This window comes from Azolla caroliniana, unplaced genomic scaffold (genome assembly GCF_043228905.1).
Source record: "Azolla caroliniana isolate FFs.n. ecotype wild unplaced genomic scaffold, voAzoCaro1.0.p SCAF_1, whole genome shotgun sequence".
NCBI lineage: Eukaryota > Viridiplantae > Streptophyta > Polypodiopsida > Salviniales > Salviniaceae > Azolla > Azolla caroliniana.
This window is the reverse complement of record NW_028230436.1, coordinates 5,443,481-5,463,807: the sequence shown is the minus strand read 5'-3', so window position 1 is coordinate 5,463,807 and position 20,327 is coordinate 5,443,481. Positions and strand designations below refer to the sequence as shown.

Here is a 20,327-nt window from a genome sequence, read left to right as displayed (position 1 = left end):
TCCTATGGCGGGAGATAACTTTGGAGTGTTTCATCACTTCACAACTTCTAATAACGTAGTCAAATGTGAAACAAATAAAGGCCCAGTGTTTGAGTCTATAAAAGAAGGCTAACTACCTTCATGAAAGGGGTCATCATATCACATAGAGACATTGACAAGGTGGCAAAACTCTAGGTCCATACACATGTTCCTCCTTTTGCAAAACACAAGGCACGATCCATAGTGGAACTCAGTGGTATGGGATGCTGATGGGGGAGGATCCATCTCTTACCTTTGTCGGGGGTGTTAAGAGTGATCTAACACCCAATTTTCTCCTTTCATATGACTGACATTAACTTAGATTCTTATAGTAAGCAACAAAACAATAAACTTTGATGGGTAACATTGAACATTGAAAAGTCCACATATATATATGAATCACACAAAATCTTGCATTTTGACAAACCACGACAAGTAGTTGGGTAGATTCCCATGTATGCAAAATTGCAATTGACATGTATATAAAAAACATAATGAACGGCAAGAAGGGAAAACAACAAAATATTTAGTTGTTTGCGGTAAAAGAGTCAATACATAAGGAGGGCATGAATAAATTGAATGTTGATAATTCCCATGCCACTAGGATCACAAGTTAAAAAGAAATATTGATGGCTCTTCTCTACAAACCATCATTGAAATAATGGAAACTCGGACTACAATTCGACGAAATAATGGAAACTTAAGACTATGACCCGATGTAATACATAAAGTAATTGATGAAATACACATAGTAAACGAACTTAAGGAGTAACTGTCCCCCCCAATCCTCTCTTAATTTGATAGCTCAGAGATTATACTGTTATTTGATGTGCCTAATGATATTGCAAATGCCACTTTTGTGAAGGGTTCCTCGATGCGTCATGGAGGTCAGAGAGCTGAAGCTGAGCAAGAGAAGAGATAACACAGAAGAAGCCCATCTTGCCCCTCTCCTTCTTCTTCAAGAGATTGTGAAGCTTGAACGCCATCTCTTCCCAAAACACGAGTCCCTCTCCAATTCTTTAGAGATGGAGGCCAGGAAGAAGAACACTGGAATCCTCTATGCCATGGTTGATGATCAGAGGAAGAAGCAGAAACGAAGGAAAGAAGAAGAAGAAGAAGAAGCAGTGGAAGAAGAAGGAGATCCACTGTTGTTCTCTGTTGCTGGCTATGTCATCTTCAGCTTCACATCGTCCATGGCCGCGTCTATCATCAAACTTGCAGGTTAGTTAGTTCTTGTTTATGCAAAGAGAAACCCTAAAAACATTTGCACCGTATTTCGTGTTTTAGAAAAGAAACCTTCAGATATGTTCGCACACACAAAAGAGAAACCCTAAAATACCCCCTCTTTCTTGTATGTTGAAAGGGAAAAATGAAATGGTGTACGCAAAGGCAGAAATTTATCAGGGCCATGCATTATGAAGTTGATGATTGTGCAAATTACAAAGCTTTAAAGATTTTGTTACAAATATTGAACAGAAATAAGCCCAAATGCTATGGAATGCCGAACAAATTAACCCCCAAACACCATTATATTTTTAGAGTTCCATAAGATGTGAATCCTTCAATGAGTCTTTGGCTTTCATATTTCCCTGGCTAAAAAGCAAATCAAACTAGCTATGATTATGCGTGATTATCATTTTTTTGTTCAGTGTCCATGGATAGTTCAAGGTGATTATCTGGCAATTCTAAGCTTACCCTTAAGTCAATTTTTTTCGTTGCTCAAGAGATTACAAGACATGTTTCAAAATTAGTTTTGTCCCCATTAGGTACATTGAATCTTATTCGGTTTTTCTCTTGCAGTGAGAGAATGTTGTCGTCGACAAGGTTATGGCGAGGCTTTGTTAAAGGCTGCGATTGCCAAGTGTAGGGAGAGGCCCATTTGTCGAGTGACTCTTCATGTTGACCCAACAAGGGATGCAGCTATGAATTTGTATAAGAAGGTTGGGTTCAAACTGGACACTGTAGTGACCAGTTACTATGCTCCACGTCGAGATGCACATCGAATGTTTATTGATTTTGACACTACTTAAATTTTGTTTCTTAAAAATTATGTTTCATACACCTTCATGCTCTTTCATTTCACCTCGTGTGGAGAGCTCCGATTACATAATAACGAATTTTTTCTATGAGGTTTTATTTAGTCTCGTAAACTTAGCCTTATTCTAGATGACTATAGAGATCTTTTGCTTAACAAGCAACAAGACTTGGTTGGGTTGAGTTTAAGGATTTCAAAACTTGTGTTGTCATATCAAGTTAATGCATTTATCGCAAAGCATGTAAAGAAAGGCATGACATTGAATCAATGTATGTTTGTTAAACCATTCTAGCTTTTCTTTGCTCCCACTTAATTTGTAGCCATCTACTTGAAATAAGTTTTGAATTCTATGAAGGGAATGCCAAACCCAAATTTAACTAACCAGACAACTACATTTCTTTGACAATGAGAATATGATGGTCTTGCTATTTACTCTAGCTCATTTGGTATGGCTAAATTAAAAGCGATGCAATCTATATATTATGGCTGCCCTTGTGCTTAATAGATGAAGTATTGATAACTATTATATTCCCTCGTCTTTGTTAAATGGAATGATTGCATTTACTTTGAATCACGTGGTAGCGAACATATGGAAGATTTACTAAATTATCCAGGATTTATTGCAACAAAAGGAAGGAAAAGCAATTTAAGAGATTGAGACAATTTGGGGGCATGAGCAACCATTACAAGCTCTTTGAAAGTAACGCAAATAGATGTGCATGGTGAGAAATTCATGTGTGAATTCCAAGCAATGGTGAGAATGAAAGGAAACCAAGGTACTTAATTTAAGAGACAGGATGCTCCGCAAGAGCTATACATTGAATTGCCTAGACACTTACAATTAAGACTTTGAGTTTTGGATCTTAAGATGAGATTGATTTAGGTAAATAATCAATGATATAAACTAATGAGAATGGAAGGTATTAAGGGAGGCTTAAGGTCTAGCTCAACTTTACTACAAGTCAAGAGGAAGCTTAAAAGACACCTTTTATAAAGCCATTGGGCCTTTCACATCACGCCACATGTATCATAATTCCTTTGTCCCTTTCCTTAGTGCTATAGTTGTTCCTTCCTCTCCTAATCACATCCAAGTGTACAGACATAGTTAATGCCACACCACCAGAACAATAGAAGGTATGTTGCTCTATAACAAGGCTTGGATGAACGAACAATCAATGGTACAAAGCACTTTGGCAAGGGATAAAACATGGAGAAGAAGACTTATCTATCTATCTAGCATTAGCACCAGATCACTGTGATGAATACTAATATGTACTACTATCACTACTAGTGCCACGACCCAGTCGGTAGAAAATGACACACTTAAAAAAGAGAAGCAAAAGAGCAGAGCGTGTAAGAGGGGTGGGCTGAAGACGACTTATTGACTGCTATTTAACTTTAACTTATTGCATATATGTATGTACCACACCACATACGTATATTTTACAAATTATACAAAAAGAGAATCGAAGGTTTCCGTCGTCTGCTCCTGAGTCCCCCCTTCTTCTTCTTCTACTACTACTGCTTCGGCTCCCGCGGAACGGCGAAACGAGATCGATTCTCTGATGACTTCTTCTGTCGCGCCGCCGTTGTTCCTCCTCCTCGCTCTCACTGCGTCTTTCTTTTTCCTTCCCTGCTTCTCCATCTTCGAGGATCAAGTAGGGATATGGGACTGGTAAGCATCTGTGTGTGTATCTGCGTGTGCGTGTGCGTGTGCGTGCGTGTTCTACTTGTGCATGAAAAATCGACTGTTGGGAAACCTCATTGCACATATTGAACGTTTCTTCTCCATGCTCTAGCGATCTGAAAAATCATCCAACAGGATCTAGGTCATGTCCAAAGCAAGAAATGTGAAAACTTGCGTTTCCAAGGGAGGTGATATGCATTGTGTACCAGATGCAAGAAAAGGTGAATTGTGTTGTATATCAGATGCAAGAGAAGGTGAAAACATTGTATCTATGATGCAAGAGGAGGTGAAAACGCTGTATTTCAGATGCAAGAGAGATGGATTTTTTGTATATGAGAACCAAGAAAGGTTAAATTTTGTAGGTATATCAATAATCAAAACCAAGATCGATGTAAGGAAGATAAAATATTGTCTAAGGACATGGTATATCAGGACCAAGAAAGATGAAAATGTTGTATATGCCTATCAAAAACAAGAAATATGAAAAATTTATATATCAGATGTAATAGAAGATGAAATATCGTCTGAGTATTCCAGATGGAAAAAAGGTTAAATATTGTATATCAGAGGCAAGAAAGATGAAATACTGTATACAGTTGAAATAAAGGTAAATCAATATTGGCTAGGTAAAGAAGCAATACAGATGAAATATTGTCTTTTGGAATCTAGAAGCAAGAAAGGGAATTTTACTGTGATGTTATATCAAAAGCAAGGAAGATGGATACATTAACATGACATCACATGATATTACAAAAGAAAGAAGGCATTTAGATAATTTCTCCTCGTTTTTTGAAATACGTGAATCGGCTCAGATCTGTTTAAACTTTGTTACAATTTATATGGTATTTTGGATGTTGACGTAATGCTATAATACTGCAGAAATCACATTATTATAAATCCTGTTAATGATGCCTATTTCTGGTTAGATATTAAGAAACCAATTGTTGAATCACATTTGAAGAGATTCAATGGTTGAGGACATTTTGTTTCGTAGGTTTGGAAAAGATTGTGCTGTTATTCATTCGTGTAGGATATTTCCTTGAGTTTTGTAGCATCCTGCGAATGCAGGTAAATGTTGTATGAGTTCACTACCTTGATTAAATCATGTAAATATGGAGAGGATAATTCTCGAATCTCACAGCTTTCTGTGAACAGACTATGCCGTATGCAAAGGTCGTAGACATGATAACGTTACTTTTTAATGGCAGTTGCACAAAATATTTAAAACATGATAGGATATGAAAATAGGTAACAAAATATTATGGATTTTTTGTGTGAAGATATACCTCATGTATAGAGCCAGTGAACGACTGATTGATAGTTTTTTGTATCCTCTTTGTTAACTTGAAAGGCGTGCATCCTCTTTGTCACTTGGCATGTATATGCATAGCTTTAGCATGCGATGTCAGAAGCTGATGATGATGCAGTACATGGTATTTGCATATGGCTCCCCAATGGCTCCCCATGTCTGTGCTAGGCTATCATTGCATCTCTATTTATGTATAGATGGTATAAAATGCCTCCTATCCATTTCCTGTGTGTAAGAACTCCCATATGCCCAATCTCGCATGCTTAGTAATCTGGGTAAGCTTTTTTTCTGTTTCTCTGTCTACAGTCCTCATTTGACCATTCTTGGGTGCACTCCCGAAGTGAACTATTCGTCATTTGCTCCTACCAGACAGAAGTGATCCAAAGTTTGTGTTTCTATGTAATTTGTGAAGGATGTTAACACCTATTTTTTGGAGTTCAAGTTTTAATATAACAGTGGTATATATGCTATTAAAAGACCTCTTATAAATCTTTGAATTTTTGTGAGTTTTATGTCACAATTTTGATCACACGTGGTCTGTGATGCAGGCATCAGCACTATCTCGGAAAGGTTAAGCATGCAACATTTCAGACACAAGGTGCTGGAAGGAAACGTGTAATTGTCGCCACAGAACAGAATGTACTTGCATCCCTCAATCTCCGAAGAGGAGAAATTTGTAAGGCTTTTATTTTTGGACAATGAAAATATCATACATATTTGTCTGGGCTTAATTTATTATTTCTTATCTGTTATATAACTGCAGTTTGGAAACATGTGCTGGGGGATTCAGATCCAATTGATGGCTTGGAGATAGTTCTTGGAAAATGTAAGGCAATTTGTTTAATACTGCTAAAAAATTAATGGTGGTGGCTAATTTTTTGACCATTTCATTTATTCTGCAGATGTGGTAACATTATCCAAGAAGGGAAGTATAATTAGAGCATGGAATCTCCCAGATGGCCATTTGATGTGGGAGACATTCTTACAATCTCCGGGAATACAGCCAGTACTTCATGTGTCATCGGTAATAGCAAGTGCTCAGTCCATTTGCTACTGTGCTGATATTATTTTGACGATCAAAATATGTTGATTAAACTTCTCACCATTTTAGCGTATGTTGAAGGAATAATTTGATTGGCACAAAATATATATTTCAGGTCCTCTAATCTGAGGTCAGAAATCATACTTGAAACATATTTCATGACTATTAGCCTGATTCCCTTACAAGAAGAAAAGCACTAGTGTCATAATACTATAAAAGCAGACCTGAGATTTCACATTGATTGCTTTAATGATATTTCAGCATAAGATAATCTATATGTTTAGTGGAATTTGTTTGCAAAGTGTGTAAAATAAATGTGCGCATATGAAGATCTGGTATACAGATCTGAATCTGCTCATTACCATCCTTGTCTATGAAGATATCATTGATCTTCAAATCATTGCTCATGAATCCATTTTTAAATGCAATGCATACTACTTTTAATCATCTGCAATATGGGAATTTGGTTTCCATAAGTTTGTGTTCGTTCACGATACAAAAGTTTTGAACTTAATCTCAGGTTCAACTACCTACCCGAGGGAAGCTTCTCTTGGTTGTAGGGGATGCAGTTCTACATGGTATTTCAAGCATAGATGGGGAACTTCTGTGGACAGCCAAGCTCTCAAAATCCAGGTATTGTTTGCAGATTTAGGTATTTGATTGATGACATGCCACAGTGGTAATGATGACTGGGAAATGAATTTGATCATGATTTTCCATTTGTATGTTTTGATGTGACAGTGATGACAGGGAAATAAAATTGAAAAAGATCATTTACTCTGGTGATGAGGAAAATCTTTATGGAATTGGATTTTTGGGCTCATCAGAGATTGCTATATGGGAGATAGATGTGAGTACTGGTCACAATAAGGTAAGAAAAATATTCAAGTATGAGGGAGAACTTTCCACTGGTGAGCTCATAATCAATGGAAATTCAGCTGTAGCCTTGGATGCTCCAGGAGAAAACCTAGTAATTGTGTCAATTGATCAATCAGTAGTCCATGTGATCAATATTAAGCAACTCATACCAGAGGGTATTGGAAAGCCGCAGCTACTTGCAGAAACTATTGATGCTATCTTTGCTCTTCAGTTTAGCAATCAATTTGTGCTAGTGAAATCAGGCCTTCCACATGATAATTTGGAAGTTATCAAAACATTTGAAGGTTCTACTGTGATCACTAATGGTCTTGAGCTACCAGACATAAAGAGTGCATTTTCTGTGGTGCAACAAATCGCTGTGAATAAAATTGCAGTACATATTATTCTGCATCAAGATGGAGAGAATAAGATTTCTACCGAGTTTATTGGACTTGCTCCTCAAAAAGGTGTTGTTCAGAGAGCTTACTTAAATGATTACATTCGAAATGATAAGTCTCATGGTTTTCGAGTGTTACTAGTGACAATGGACAGCTCTTTGACTTTGCTTCAACAAGGAGAAGTAGTATGGGATAGGGAGGATGGATTGGCTTGTATTCTAGAGGCTTCAACGGCTGAGCTCCCTCTGGAGAAAGAGGGTGTTTCAGTGGCAAAAGTTGAGCATAGCCTTGTTGAATGGCTGAAGGATCACTGGCTGAAGCTGAAGGCAACCCTGATGCTTGCAAACCCCGAAGAAATCACAGCCGTCCAAGCATTGCGATTGAAAAGCGGTGACAAAACAAAGATGTCAAGGGACCATAATGGGTTCAGAAAACTTTTGATTGTGGTGACCAAGGCAGGAAAGGTCTATGCCCTTCACACTGGTGATGGAAGGATAGTTTGGTCCTTGCTGATTCCTGCGTTTCAAACTATGGTTGGAAGGGTGAAAGTTTTGAAGCTTTTGGCTTGGCAAGTTCCTCACAAGCATGCTTTAGATGAAAATCCAGTCTTCCTTGTCGTGGCAGAGTCTACAGGGGATGATGAGATTGTAGGGATGCTATCATGGGTGGATGCCTCCAGTGGTGCAGAATTGAGATCAGTGAAGCTCACTTATCGTATTGAACAGTTGATTCCATTGCCATTCACAGATTCCTCAGAACAACGACTGCATCTTATAGTAGACGAACATGCAAATGTTCATCTTTTTCCTTCAACACATGAAAGTTTGCAAATTTTCCTTAATCATGCATCTAATACATACTTTTATATGGTTGACAATGAACAAGGGAGTATCACAGGGTATGCTGTGAGAGGTGTTGAGTCAGTATCACCAATAAGCCCTAATGATGGTTTCCTCTTTCAATCTCAAAAGATATGGACTGTTGTCTTCCCTAGTGATTCTGAAAAGATTATTACTACAGCAACCCGAAGACCAGATGAGGTAATCACAGAGTCCAACCTGAAAACTAAGTTCTTTGTTTTAGGGTTAAATCTTTTTAGTTGGATATATGTTACGACGTCACCTTGGTAGAAAAAAGAAGTATTTCATCTTTCTAAATATGGTTATTAAGAATGTAATTTGTATGCAATTTATGATCCATTAATGTTTAGGCAATAAACTAAATGCTGATTTTTTGTAAACTAGCATAAAGGGGATCTACGGTTTACCAATCAGGTATCCTACAGAAATAAGAATGTATTATTCAGGACTATAACCACACATATTTTTGCTGGTTTTTTGGGCAGGTGGTGCATACTCAAGCAAAGGTCTCGAACAATCAGGATGTGATGTACAAATACCTCAACAAGAACACATTATTTGTTGCAACAGTTGCACCAAAAGGCTTTGGAAAAATTGGCGAGTTATCTCCAGACGAGAGTTGGCTAGTTGTTTACATCATTGACACAGTAACTGGGCATATTCTATACCGACTAAAACATCCAAATATGCATGGTCCTGTACATGCGGTAATTCTTTAATTTGGATTATACTTTATGCTAGTAACTTCAATATGCACATCTGTAATTCTTTGCTGAGAGTATCTCTGATGCAGGTTTTCAATGAAAATTGGGTGGTATACCATTATTTTAATGTTCGAGCACACCGGTTTGAATTCTCTGTCCTAGAGATGTATGACAAGAACCGAATTGTAAGCTTCGTATTTCTAATATTGTTTGAAAATGCTTGGATTTAATACTTTATAGGCCATGCATGGTCAAGGAATGTTATGGAGGATAGATGCATTAAGTTTTGTAGTGGGTATAGGTTCTCGGTTTCAATACTTGCTTTGATGATAGTTCTACTCATACTTGAAAGCTTCTGTTTTTCACTTAATTGATAACATTATTTTCAGGATAATAAGAATGTATTACAAGTCATGCTGGGTCGGCATAATGGAAGTGCCCCGGTATCTTCATATTCCAATTTTGATTTAGAAGTGAAAACTTTTAGCTCTTTCTTTCCATATTCTGTGAAAGCACTTGCTGCAACAACAACCGCACGTGGCATCACTGGGAAACAAGTGTTGGTTGGAACTGTCAAAGATCAGGTTGTGTAAAACTACCTCTTATTTGCTTTTGGTTTTTGTCATTATTAAATTCAAGGAAATTATGCAAAAAAAGCTTTTGTCTTTGGAGTAATTTAGGTTCTTGCACTGGATAAACGATTCTTTGATCCTCGGAGGAGTTTGAATCCAACTCCAGCAGAGAGAGAAGAGGGCATTGTACCCTTAACTGATACAATACCTCTTCATCCACAGGTAATGTAATGGCAAATTACAGTTTCCATAGTCAATTCTGATCATGTATGCAAATATTGACTTCTATTTTTATTGCAGTCTTATTTAAGTCATTCTTACCAAGTTGAAGGACTAAGAGGCATCATAGCTATACCTGCAAATCTAGAATCAACAAGTTTAGTCTTTGCATATGGTGTAGATCTTTTTTATACCCACACAGCACCGTCCAAGATCTATGATTCCCTCACTGATGAATTCAGTTATGCTCTACTTCTGATCACCATTCTTGCCTTGGTGGTTGCTATTGTAGCGACGTGGGTTGTGTCAGAAAGAAAAGAACTCAAAGAAAAATGGAAGTGATATTTGTAGGGCATAAACTCAGATTTTTGACTGAGATCTAGTATCTATCTGTTTGAGAAATTTACATTTGAGGCAATTTATCTATCACTATCCGGAATGGAAAGATTTTTTTGGAAGGAAAATTCCTGAATTTCCTTATCATTCTGGCTGGGTGAAGAAAAATCGGGTGAATCTGGCAAATACCCATTCTCGTCTCATTAACAAAGATCATCATGCTCTTTTTTGTCACATTCTTAGGTCAGAAACATTGTACATTTCTTCTGCATTTTAGATCAGAAACAGTATATTTTTGCATTTTCAGATCAGGAATGTTATTTTGTTTTGGCCCGTTTCAGATCAGGAATGATGACTTTTACAAAGTCTACTGTATGATGATCAACGAAGATTTGATGAAAAGTGTTTTCTAAATTACATTGCATGTAGATAACATTAACTCTGTCGAAACAGATCAGGAATGAGTGGGGCATTTGATTGACTTTTACAAAGACTACTGTATGATGATCAACGAAGATTTGATGAAAAGAGTTTTCTAAATTACATGTATGTAGCTAACATTAACTTTGTCGAAATTTCAAAACTGTTGAAAACATGATTTAATTAGAAATGATTGAAGTTTAAACCCCAAAGGTTCAATGGGATAGGTTTAAAGTTGCATCACGTTGGGTTTTTGTTATAGGGTTTAGGGGCCATGGAACGATACTGTGTCCCTTTAAATCCTTTAAAAGAACATACCAGCCTATTGACATAATATTTACAGTTCCCAAATGCTTCAATACGCATATGCTCTCAATCAAATCTAGAAAAAATAAATATCATTTTTTATACCACCACAAATATCAACACAACAAATGTCATTTACTTCAAATAATAAGCAAGATTTACTTCAAACAAAAGAAACTTACATTTAATTCATAGAAGATTTACACAGTTCTTTTAAAACCTTTCCATATGCTTTGGTGCGCTTTAGCTCTCAATCGAGTCTAGAAATGATAAAAGCAAAGTTCACATACTACTGGGTTCATCGATTTTTGGATGCATACTTAGTTTTATTTTTACTTTTGGTACCACCACAAATATCAACACAATTTCATTTACTTCAAATAATAAGCAAGAACAAAAGAAACTTATATTTAATTCATAGAAGATTTACAAAGTTCTTTTAAAGCCTTTCCATATGCTTTGGTGCGCTTTAGCTCTCAATCGAATCTAGAAATGATAAAAGCAAAGTTCACATACTCCTGGGTTTATCAATTACATCATACAGTGAGAATTTTGGATGCATATATACCTACAGTGAGTATTGTGGATGCATATAGACATTATATAGGAACTCTCTTGACCTGGTATTATACAGAAACAAGAAAGAAAAATAAATCAGTGAGAATTTACTCACTTTTTGAAGTCTTTTTTTGTTTTGGAAATGCTTTGCTTAAACCCCTTCTTGAGCTTAAATGGTACATTAGTACAAGAGTACAATATGTTCGGGGAGAAGAATTGTAAATATGGAAGGGATCTCTTACCCTCCCTCTATTATATAGACTGTGTTATTAATTTATTTGTAGGGAAGAATAATAAATGTTGCAAGTAGATGAATATATACGTATATGCTAGTCAATTTGACATTCAAAAATTGAAATAATTAGTATCATGAGGATCAACGTGCCCATCTTTAGAGAGCATGGAGCGTGCATCCATGACTGAACGTGGTGCTTCCAGGTCCTTCTCCTGCAAGGAATGCCCTTGTAACTTCTGCATCTGTGATGCAAACACATCATCCAGAATCTGTACATTGACAGTGTTTAGGGCCTGGGTCATTAGACTTTATTCACATTTATACATACATATATACAGGTACAGCTACATGTTTAGATATATGGATACATAAATTTGTGATATATACAGGTACCAACCAAATTTGTGATAATGTGGCTTACCGAGAGAGCATACCCTGGCCCCTTATATGATGATCTGTTTTCTTTGGTTTCTAGGTATGAGGGTTTTGATATGTCGCTTACCGAGGGGGCATGTCCTGGCCCCTTATACCATGACCTGTTGTTCTCTTTGGTCTCAAGGAAGTGCAGTATATCCTGTAATAAATCTACAAAATATTACCAACTCATCTAGAGATGAGGAAATTAAAATTGGGAAAACCACCAAAATGCACACAATTGTATGGGTAGTCTACCAGAAATTCTGAAGATTACCATTAAGTTTGGACTGCAGAGGATTACTCAAATGTTTGGAAAACCCAGATCCCAAAAACTAAACAATGACACACCTGACCCATTCGATCCCAATAGCCTCTGCATACAGCCACAAAGACTCTTGTGGAGAATACATCGTGAAGATGGCTGATAGTATCAGTTAACTGAGAGCTCAAGAGCTGCATCCGTTCCCGAATTTCAGTCTCACCATCAGCATCCCTAGTATCCTGTAGTATCTTTTTCAGCCTTGTTGCTCTTTGCAGGCAACTCTGCACAAAGAAATAGTTTAGAAAGTGGGAAGTGTGCAAGAATATAAGAACGTTTAATACTTCCTAGAGTCCAACGTAGTGGGCTGTGTAACCTCAAACAAAAATGAAAATAAAACTAGACAGAAGAGAAAATAAATCTCTTACATTATCAAATAACTTCTCAATGATAGCTTGCAAGAAATTCTTATACTTTGCTCTCAGTAACACTGTCACTTCATTCAGTCTCTCTCCAAAGCTTAATTCTGCTGGCATTGGGAGGCATGCCACCCAAGCTTTCATTTGATTTTCAATTTTTGGTCGCAGAATGTCTAACAAACGCTTAATTGTGTTGAGAAATATACCTAGCTGATGCATTGCATTGCCCAAAAAATGTTATGAATAAACAAACTTCGAAAGTGTTGTCCAAAAGTTGAACAGTGCAAATATACCTGGTTTGGTACACTGTAGACAGACAGGGGACGTCTTCTAGTCAGTTTCTGCACATATTGAATACTGAACTTTTTGGGTATCATAACATCTTTCAGTGGGATAAGAACATCAGCAAATTGCTTCTCTAGTGCCACCACAATAGCTGTTTCCACATCAGCGATGGCCTATTTTGTTCATTCAACATCAAGACATCTCAAATGAACATGATAACTGTAGGCAAACAGCACATATAAATAAAACATTGGCTTACTCTTTCCAAGGGTATAGCATACTCTGGCCAACGATCAAGTAGTGTATGATACTCATTGAGTGTCTCTCTTATACGTTCATACATCTCTTCAACAAAGGGAGATGTTCCATGAGGAGTTGGGATTCCTGTCCACCGTAATTTCTCAGGTTTACACATATCCAGGAGGTTGAGTCGTTTATCTTCAAGCCATACAACTATGTATAAGTGAAACAAGTCTTTGGCATCCACTCCCCCTTCCATTGACCTGCATGATGGCATTAGATTAACATCTCTACAATCATGATAGCATGAGATATCTCATCAAAACATTATCAGTTGAACAATACAAACCTGATGTTCCAGAAAGATAGCTTTGTTTCGAATTCTGCAGTTGCTATCAAAAGATCTATTACCGGTGTACTTGGTCCACTTGGAGGGCAAGCAACTAGAAAAGATTTCAGCCTTTTAGAAAGCTCAACGCTATATACACTTGTTGCTATGCTGGGTAAATCTATACAACTGTCATAGACCACGCATGCATCAGAATTTGTCAACACAAAGGAAAATAGAAAAACTTGAGATATTTTTCACCTGGGTAAAACATGTTGACCATGTATTTTGATGTCTGTCTCAATCTCATGACTAAGGTTATTGCATAGGGTCACCATCTTACTGTAACTTCCTGAAGTAGTCAATGGATCGGCCAAAAAACCTTCATTATTGCTGCAAATAAATTCATCTGTATCTGACATATGTCTCTTGCACCTCCTCATTGCACCTGTCTGCAAAGTCATCCATGTTTAAACATAAAAATACTTTAACCACCCTGCTGTGATATACACCCAGAGTCTCTTTTAATTTCGCTATTTCCATAAATACACCTGATTAAACCGATTTTGAGAAATTATGTGTCATTTGATTAATTCAGCCTCTTCTCTATCTTTGCGGGGATTGGGGCAATTGGATTACCAAAATATAATCTGTCTGTATGCCGAATACCTGGAAATAGCGACGAAGTGCTCTTTGTGTCTCCGATGAAAGCACATCATGCAGAAGAGTATATAGCTTCACAGCTGGAGCTAATGCTGGGGATGCTTCTTCTGCAATTGAAGTTAAATGTTGAGCAATACCAGATGATGATGTCTCATCTAGAGACTTGTAATTTTCAAAAACCAAAGCAAGAAGTTGCTCCACTTGATCTTGAACATCGTGCATTATCCTTTTCTGCATCAAGTTTAGAAACAAATTACAAGAATAAGAAACTAGACTTCCACTGGAGAGAAAACGTAATGAATGGATTATCAGTATCAGACCTCCTGACGACTAAGAGTTATTTCCTGTTGCCTACTAATTACTGGATAGAATAGCTCATGAATCAGAAGAAGGCAATCCTCTGTTGGAGTAGCAACCTCCATAATGCAAGAAAGATATCTGAGCAAGACTCAAAGATCAATACATATCCATCAACAATCCTATTGAACAGTGACATTCTGAAGTGCAAAACTGACCTCAAGTTTGTATAGGCATCAGAAACTCCATAATACACTGCAAACTCAAACAATAGCCATTTCCATGTACCATGCAGTCTCAAATTTCTTGGGCCAAATTGTTGCATTCGCATTGCAGTTTCCAATACAATGTCATAGGCAAGCATCTCGGTAACAACACCCAGCTGAAAGTGCGAATGTAAGTTCAAACATGCTTCGTGAGTCCATTAAAAGCAGAAGAGTAACAAAATGCAAGACCTAACCAAATGGAACTCACCTTATTTGCAGATGAAACATTTGAATCGGGTATAAAGCTAATGAACAACTGAACCTTGCCAACACATTCTTGACCTCGTTCTCCATACAAAGACCACCAACGGACGCGTTCATTCTGTACAACAAAAACAATTGCAGAATTTCTTCATGAGTGGAACAATGCTAGAATAATGAGAAACCAGGGGATCCAAAAATTTTAAATTGCATATTTCAGAATTCTCTAAAGAGAGTGTACAGGAATTCGAGAATTCTTATAGATCTGTAGCAACAAACGAAATTTAAAATGCTTCTTTTAAGAACTTACTGGGTGTGCAAGGATTCTAGAATAATTTCAACCAAACACAAACCTGATCATCACTTAGTGAAACAAGCTGCACAAGGGTTTTTCCTTCAAAACTGCCCTTAGAATCTTGAACTTCAACCACAAGATCATCTTTAAGGCTTTCTGGGTGACTGCACAATACATGGCAGTGTCAGTAAATATACAGTAATGAAACCCTACTTCATCAAAGTGAAGACATATGTAACTTACAAAATGTGTGACACTCCTGATCCTGGATGCAGAGTAATAACCTCTTCTGCTGGCATACTCTTCAATTTTTAAATGACAACTATAAGTCTCTGCATGTACATTTCTTACGCAATTAAAATTTCTGGTCAATGATAATTTTCTATGAAGTTGAATCCCTTTAAAACATAGAAATGTGTAGAAAATTTACAATTTTCATCAATAATTATATACAAGGTTTGATATCTACTACGGACATCAATCTTTAAATTTGTCGACAATGAAGCTAAATACCAGCTGGATTCTCTTAAGGTGGAATTTATTCTCAAACCATGTAATTAAAAACTGTAGGTTGAATCTCCAATTTCATTGATGATTGATTATATCATGGAATCTCTTCTTGCAATAGGTAATTTGAATGTTTCATCAATGAATATTGCAACAGGTGGAATATCTTCTAAATGCAGTAATTACCACCCAGCTGGGTGGAATATCTTCGAAATGCAGTAATTACCTTCTGGAGCATCCATAAGAGATGTACTTCGCAAAGAGTTCACACTAGCTTTCAACAGTCCTGAAACCTGGCGCATGTAATGAGCACCAGCTTGCATATATCCATTAGCATTCCCTTCTCTATCAGAAGCATTTCGAAAAGAAATCTGACGAGGCAATGCACATAGTTTTTTCAAACTTTCCCATCCTGCCAATAGATCCGATCTAATATCTAGACCCGGACATGTCCTATCAAGAGATGGAAAGTTGCACCTCCTGGGAAGCCTTAATGTTGGCTTTACCTTCCGTACTGTCAAAAAGATATGAATCAGTAATAAGAATCTAAACCCACAGTTGTACTTTTTTTAGAACACAAGGCTGTATATTACCTGTCCAAAATCCCTCCCAAGTACAATTCATAGTACATAGACTCGGTTTGAATTAAGTTAATTCACTTAGAGTCTTAGATTTTAACAAGTATTAAGGATTTTGAGAGCATTAACCAAACAATGCTATTAAGGTCTTCATATTTCCACTCATCGTTTGCTTTTATATGACAATTTTTTGTTTTGTGATATTAAATTAAATATTTGCTATTCTTCTTTCATGAACCATAATGCTTCTAAAACTTAGTAGAAAATCAAGAGGTGAAGACATGCCAGCAAACCTTGAACTCTTAACTTTCCGGCTTCCTTATTTTGCATAGGTGCAGACATAGATTCTGGCTCCTCAGCAATCACAGCATTCTGTGAGCAGTCCTTTGGTTGGAGGAGAATAGTTTTCAAACTGGACGCAGAAGAATTTTGGCATTAGTCAAACAGCAGTCTAATTAAATACTTCGATGCAAGTGAAATGAATAGTTCAAAGAAAAATTTAAGACATGTGAAGAGAGCACTGCAAACAAAATTTTCGAAACATTTGATGCAATTAAAATGTGCAGTTCAAAAAACTTTATTGGATTCAATTGAAGTAGTTCACCCAAAGGAGCTGCGTAGCAATGAGCATTCATCAAGTAGGAACTCAGGTGCCTCCACACATCCTCTTGCCCATGCTCGGAGGCAAAGGCGGACACATGCATCATATGCTAGTACTGTGGGCCAAGCAGCATGCCCACTGTATAAAACAAAAGCAATAACTTAGAATTTAAAAAGCTATGTTCACATTAACCTTTTCACTGATTAATGTACTTTTTTTATGTCCTAAACACACTGATTAATATACTTTGACAGAGTTATAGGTCTTAATTATATCTAAAATCATCTTCCTGATGTACCTGGTGTCCCTAAAATAAGTCTGCTGCAATTTACATCATCTAAAAATTAAAATTGATAGCGTTAGTTATAAAGATTCTTCCATAAGACAATATCTATATACTTTTGAGAGTTGCTGAGGTGCATATTGTCCTATATATGTGTAAATCAGACTGCTGCACATTCAGAGTATGTACTAAGGTATGTGATTCCTTGGGAGGGGAAGAAATAAAAAATACTATAGTAATGCCTCAATAGAGGCATTAATGTCATGTTATATCTTAAACAAATCATTCATTCATAATGTTATGTGCTATTAGTCATCAAAAGATTCCATGAGAAAAATTCAACTAATTTTGAGGATCGCTCAGCTGCGTACTGCCCTATATATGTGTAAATCGACTGGTGTAGTTAAGTGTATGTACTGAAATTTGTGATTCCTTTTGGAAAGAAAGAAATAAAATCATACTAAATTAATGACTCTATAGAAGAATTAATATTATGTGATATCCTAAACAAATCGTTCCTACATCATGTTATGTTACATCTTATGAGAAAAGAAAACAGCACCATACTAAAGCTACCAGAAGTGGGCAGCAGAACATATAGTATCAGGTACATTATGCAGTATGGGATCCCAACAATGCAATGACCACAGAGAAGCATCGTATACAATAGTAACATCTGACACTTCAAAATAAATATTCAATGTAATTGTTCATGCTGACAACAGGATGTTCCTTGCAAAGTAACAATGATACGGTTTCAAATATAATATTGCATAAAACCATAATAAAGCATAAAGAAACATCAAATAAGAAAACATTACTCAGGGAAAATATTTGATGTTCACCAAAGTCATGGAAAAGCTAAATTTAAACAGCATAACAACATATATTTAGGAGCCTATAAGTCAAATATATAATATCATTTTTTTTCTCACTTGAAGAGTTGGATACATAGTAAGACTGCAAACCTAGTATGACTAAAATGTTGTTGGGTCGCTGAGGTTGACACTTGGTTGGCAAACCCCGTTTCTTGTTTTGCTGTATTTGATGATCCAACATCTTGCACGCTTGATAGAAGAAGAAATGCATGTTAGTTGTAGGACAAGAAAGTTTTCAGATATGAATGGCTAAAAAAATCATACCCTGCATGATTAGCAAAAAGATTATGTATAAGAGTGATCACACCTCATTTTCATATCTTCAAATGTCCCTTCAAATGTACAAGATGATGTAGGAGAAAAAGGGACATTTGAAGATACGAAAAATGGAGGGCATTTAAAGAGTTCCTTCCATTTTCAGAGTTTCAAAAATGCAACAGATAATTAAGGGAATTTGCTACAGGTACCTAGGGGTGATCAGTGAAATTTCTGCAATTGTAAACAATATACTATCGTAAAATACCAATTGAAAAGAAACTTTACATCCTATATAAAGAAACTTTACATCCTATTTAAAACTTTGGATATCCCATAAGATAGGCAAAGCTTTAAGAGAGAGCATTGAAAAAAGATGGGAGTTAGTGGCATTGAAACAATAGACAATGTATGTGTGTACACACACACACGCGATGTTATTCATATACACTCCGTATGGAAGTACAGAATAATTGAAATATTCCCAGAGTATCTAAGAACAACCTTGAACATGTTTCATGACTTCGATCTTCCTTTTGTTGGGTAGACGAGGCTATGGTTGGTCTCATAATCTCAACATAACAGCTGGTGTTCTCTCTTGAATTATCTGGAGGAGATAATTCTTCTTTACCATTTGATGGAGACTGATCATTTCCCGTTTTATTTATAGAAGGATACATCATAGGTGGAGCACTTGGTGAAGCTCCCGTTTTGTTGGAGTGATGAGAACTATTGATATGATAACCCTATAAATTATGGCACAAAAGTTTAGCAATTAGTTGCATTGCAATCTATAAATTACAAGAGACTAGACTAGTAAATGTTTTCCATCTGTAACTCTACATACATCAAACAGCAAAGAATTTGCTTTCAAATATTCAATTTATGGTAAGAATCAACTCAATCTGTAATAAATGACCTTCAGGTAAATATTCTTGTCTTAAAGTTTTAGTGAGAAATACATTAGACCTTACAGGTTCCTTTCCCTGTCTAAGCATTCTGTGTGGATGTATGTCTAAGAACTTCAATCAAATTAAAGAACACTCGTTAAACCTTCAATTCAATAGCTTCCATCACTGCTAGTCCCAGATTCTAATTGAGATAACATAATGTCACCAAAAACTAACCCACTGGTTTGACAGTAAAAACTGAAGCATAACTAAAATGTGCCAAACTTATTTAGCAAAAGAGAAGAGGTAACTAGCAATCAGCAATGGTTTGGTTTGAACCGAACCAAACCACGAAACCGCGGCTTAATGGCTTAACCTTTTCAACGGCTCGGTTCAGTTTCAACAGTCAGAAACTGCGGTTTAACAGGTTTTTTTTAACATTTTTAAAAATTTTAAAAAGTTGATTTTAAACAATCTTTTCATTTTTAGACCTTATTCTCACATTTTAGGAACATCTAATTTTAAAATTTTAAAATAATGAAATATTATAAAATTTAAAATTTGACCTAAGTTGAAAAGCGAAACCGAACCACGAAACTGCGGTTTTTACGGTTTGAAAAATGTTTAACAGTTTTGTTGTTCGGTTCGGTTTAGGTTTCAAAAAATTTAAAGGGTTTGGACCCTTTCAAACCGAATTGAACTGTTGCCGATTGTTAGAGGTAACAAACAAAAAGAAATGAAATTCTTTTATTTGCTAAATTTAAGTTGGTCACATTCATTTAAGAAAAGAAATGAGCTAATTAGTAAGATGCCAATAAGAATTTTCTATCCTTCGTATTGGCTATCTTTTCCCATATGAGTATCGTTACAGGACATATACAAACAAATGATAAAAAATTCTATCAATTTTTTTAATTCACTTTTTAACACAAAGAGCAGTTAATCGATCTCAACATGAAAGAAACCAATAAACGTTTTCTATCCTCACGTTGTGGGTACTAAACAGGACATATGGATGAAAAAACCTGGATATGAACATCAGATCTATAAGATGAAAAGGTTGTACTTCCAGCATTCATAGTTGAGAAGAATTTGCTACTACTTGGAG

The 20,327-nt window shown here is 36.3% G+C and overlaps 3 protein-coding genes across 3 annotated transcripts; 2 read left to right on the top strand and 1 right to left on the bottom strand.

Annotated features, from left to right (window-relative positions):
- The first annotated feature begins 762 nt into the window (after positions 1-762).
- On the top strand, positions 763-2,361 carry LOC147868583 (Acyl-CoA N-acyltransferases (NAT) superfamily protein). The gene is made up of 2 exons (XM_087321089.1): positions 763-1,239; positions 1,819-2,361. The coding sequence occupies exons 1-2, from the start codon at positions 900-902 to the stop codon at positions 2,046-2,048; spliced, it is 570 nt and encodes a 189-aa protein (XP_087177215.1). The 5' UTR covers positions 763-899; the 3' UTR covers positions 2,049-2,361.
- Positions 2,362-3,535: 1,174 nt separating this feature from the next.
- On the top strand, positions 3,536-10,194 carry LOC147868582 (uncharacterized). The gene is made up of 11 exons (XM_087321078.1): positions 3,536-3,728; positions 5,598-5,725; positions 5,813-5,875; positions 5,952-6,073; positions 6,612-6,724; positions 6,833-8,387; positions 8,693-8,914; positions 9,001-9,096; positions 9,301-9,495; positions 9,592-9,705; positions 9,784-10,194. Exons 1-11 carry the CDS (start codon positions 3,619-3,621, stop codon positions 10,042-10,044), a joined length of 2,979 nt encoding a protein of 992 aa, XP_087177204.1. The 5' UTR covers positions 3,536-3,618; the 3' UTR covers positions 10,045-10,194.
- A 954-nt stretch (positions 10,195-11,148) lies between these two features.
- LOC147868581 (pesticidal crystal cry8Ba protein) lies at positions 11,149-16,110 on the bottom strand. Its single transcript, XM_087321067.1, has 15 exons — positions 15,961-16,110; positions 15,471-15,529; positions 15,286-15,391; positions 14,940-15,053; positions 14,684-14,847; positions 14,489-14,606; positions 14,175-14,399; positions 13,767-13,957; positions 13,527-13,694; positions 13,197-13,440; positions 12,946-13,110; positions 12,662-12,862; positions 12,323-12,517; positions 11,979-12,131; positions 11,149-11,826 (listed from the first exon to the last, which is right to left on the bottom strand). Exons 1-15 carry the CDS (start codon positions 15,970-15,972, stop codon positions 11,668-11,670), a joined length of 2,274 nt encoding a protein of 757 aa, XP_087177193.1. The 5' UTR covers positions 15,973-16,110; the 3' UTR covers positions 11,149-11,667.
- Positions 16,111-20,327: the final 4,217 nt, after the last annotated feature.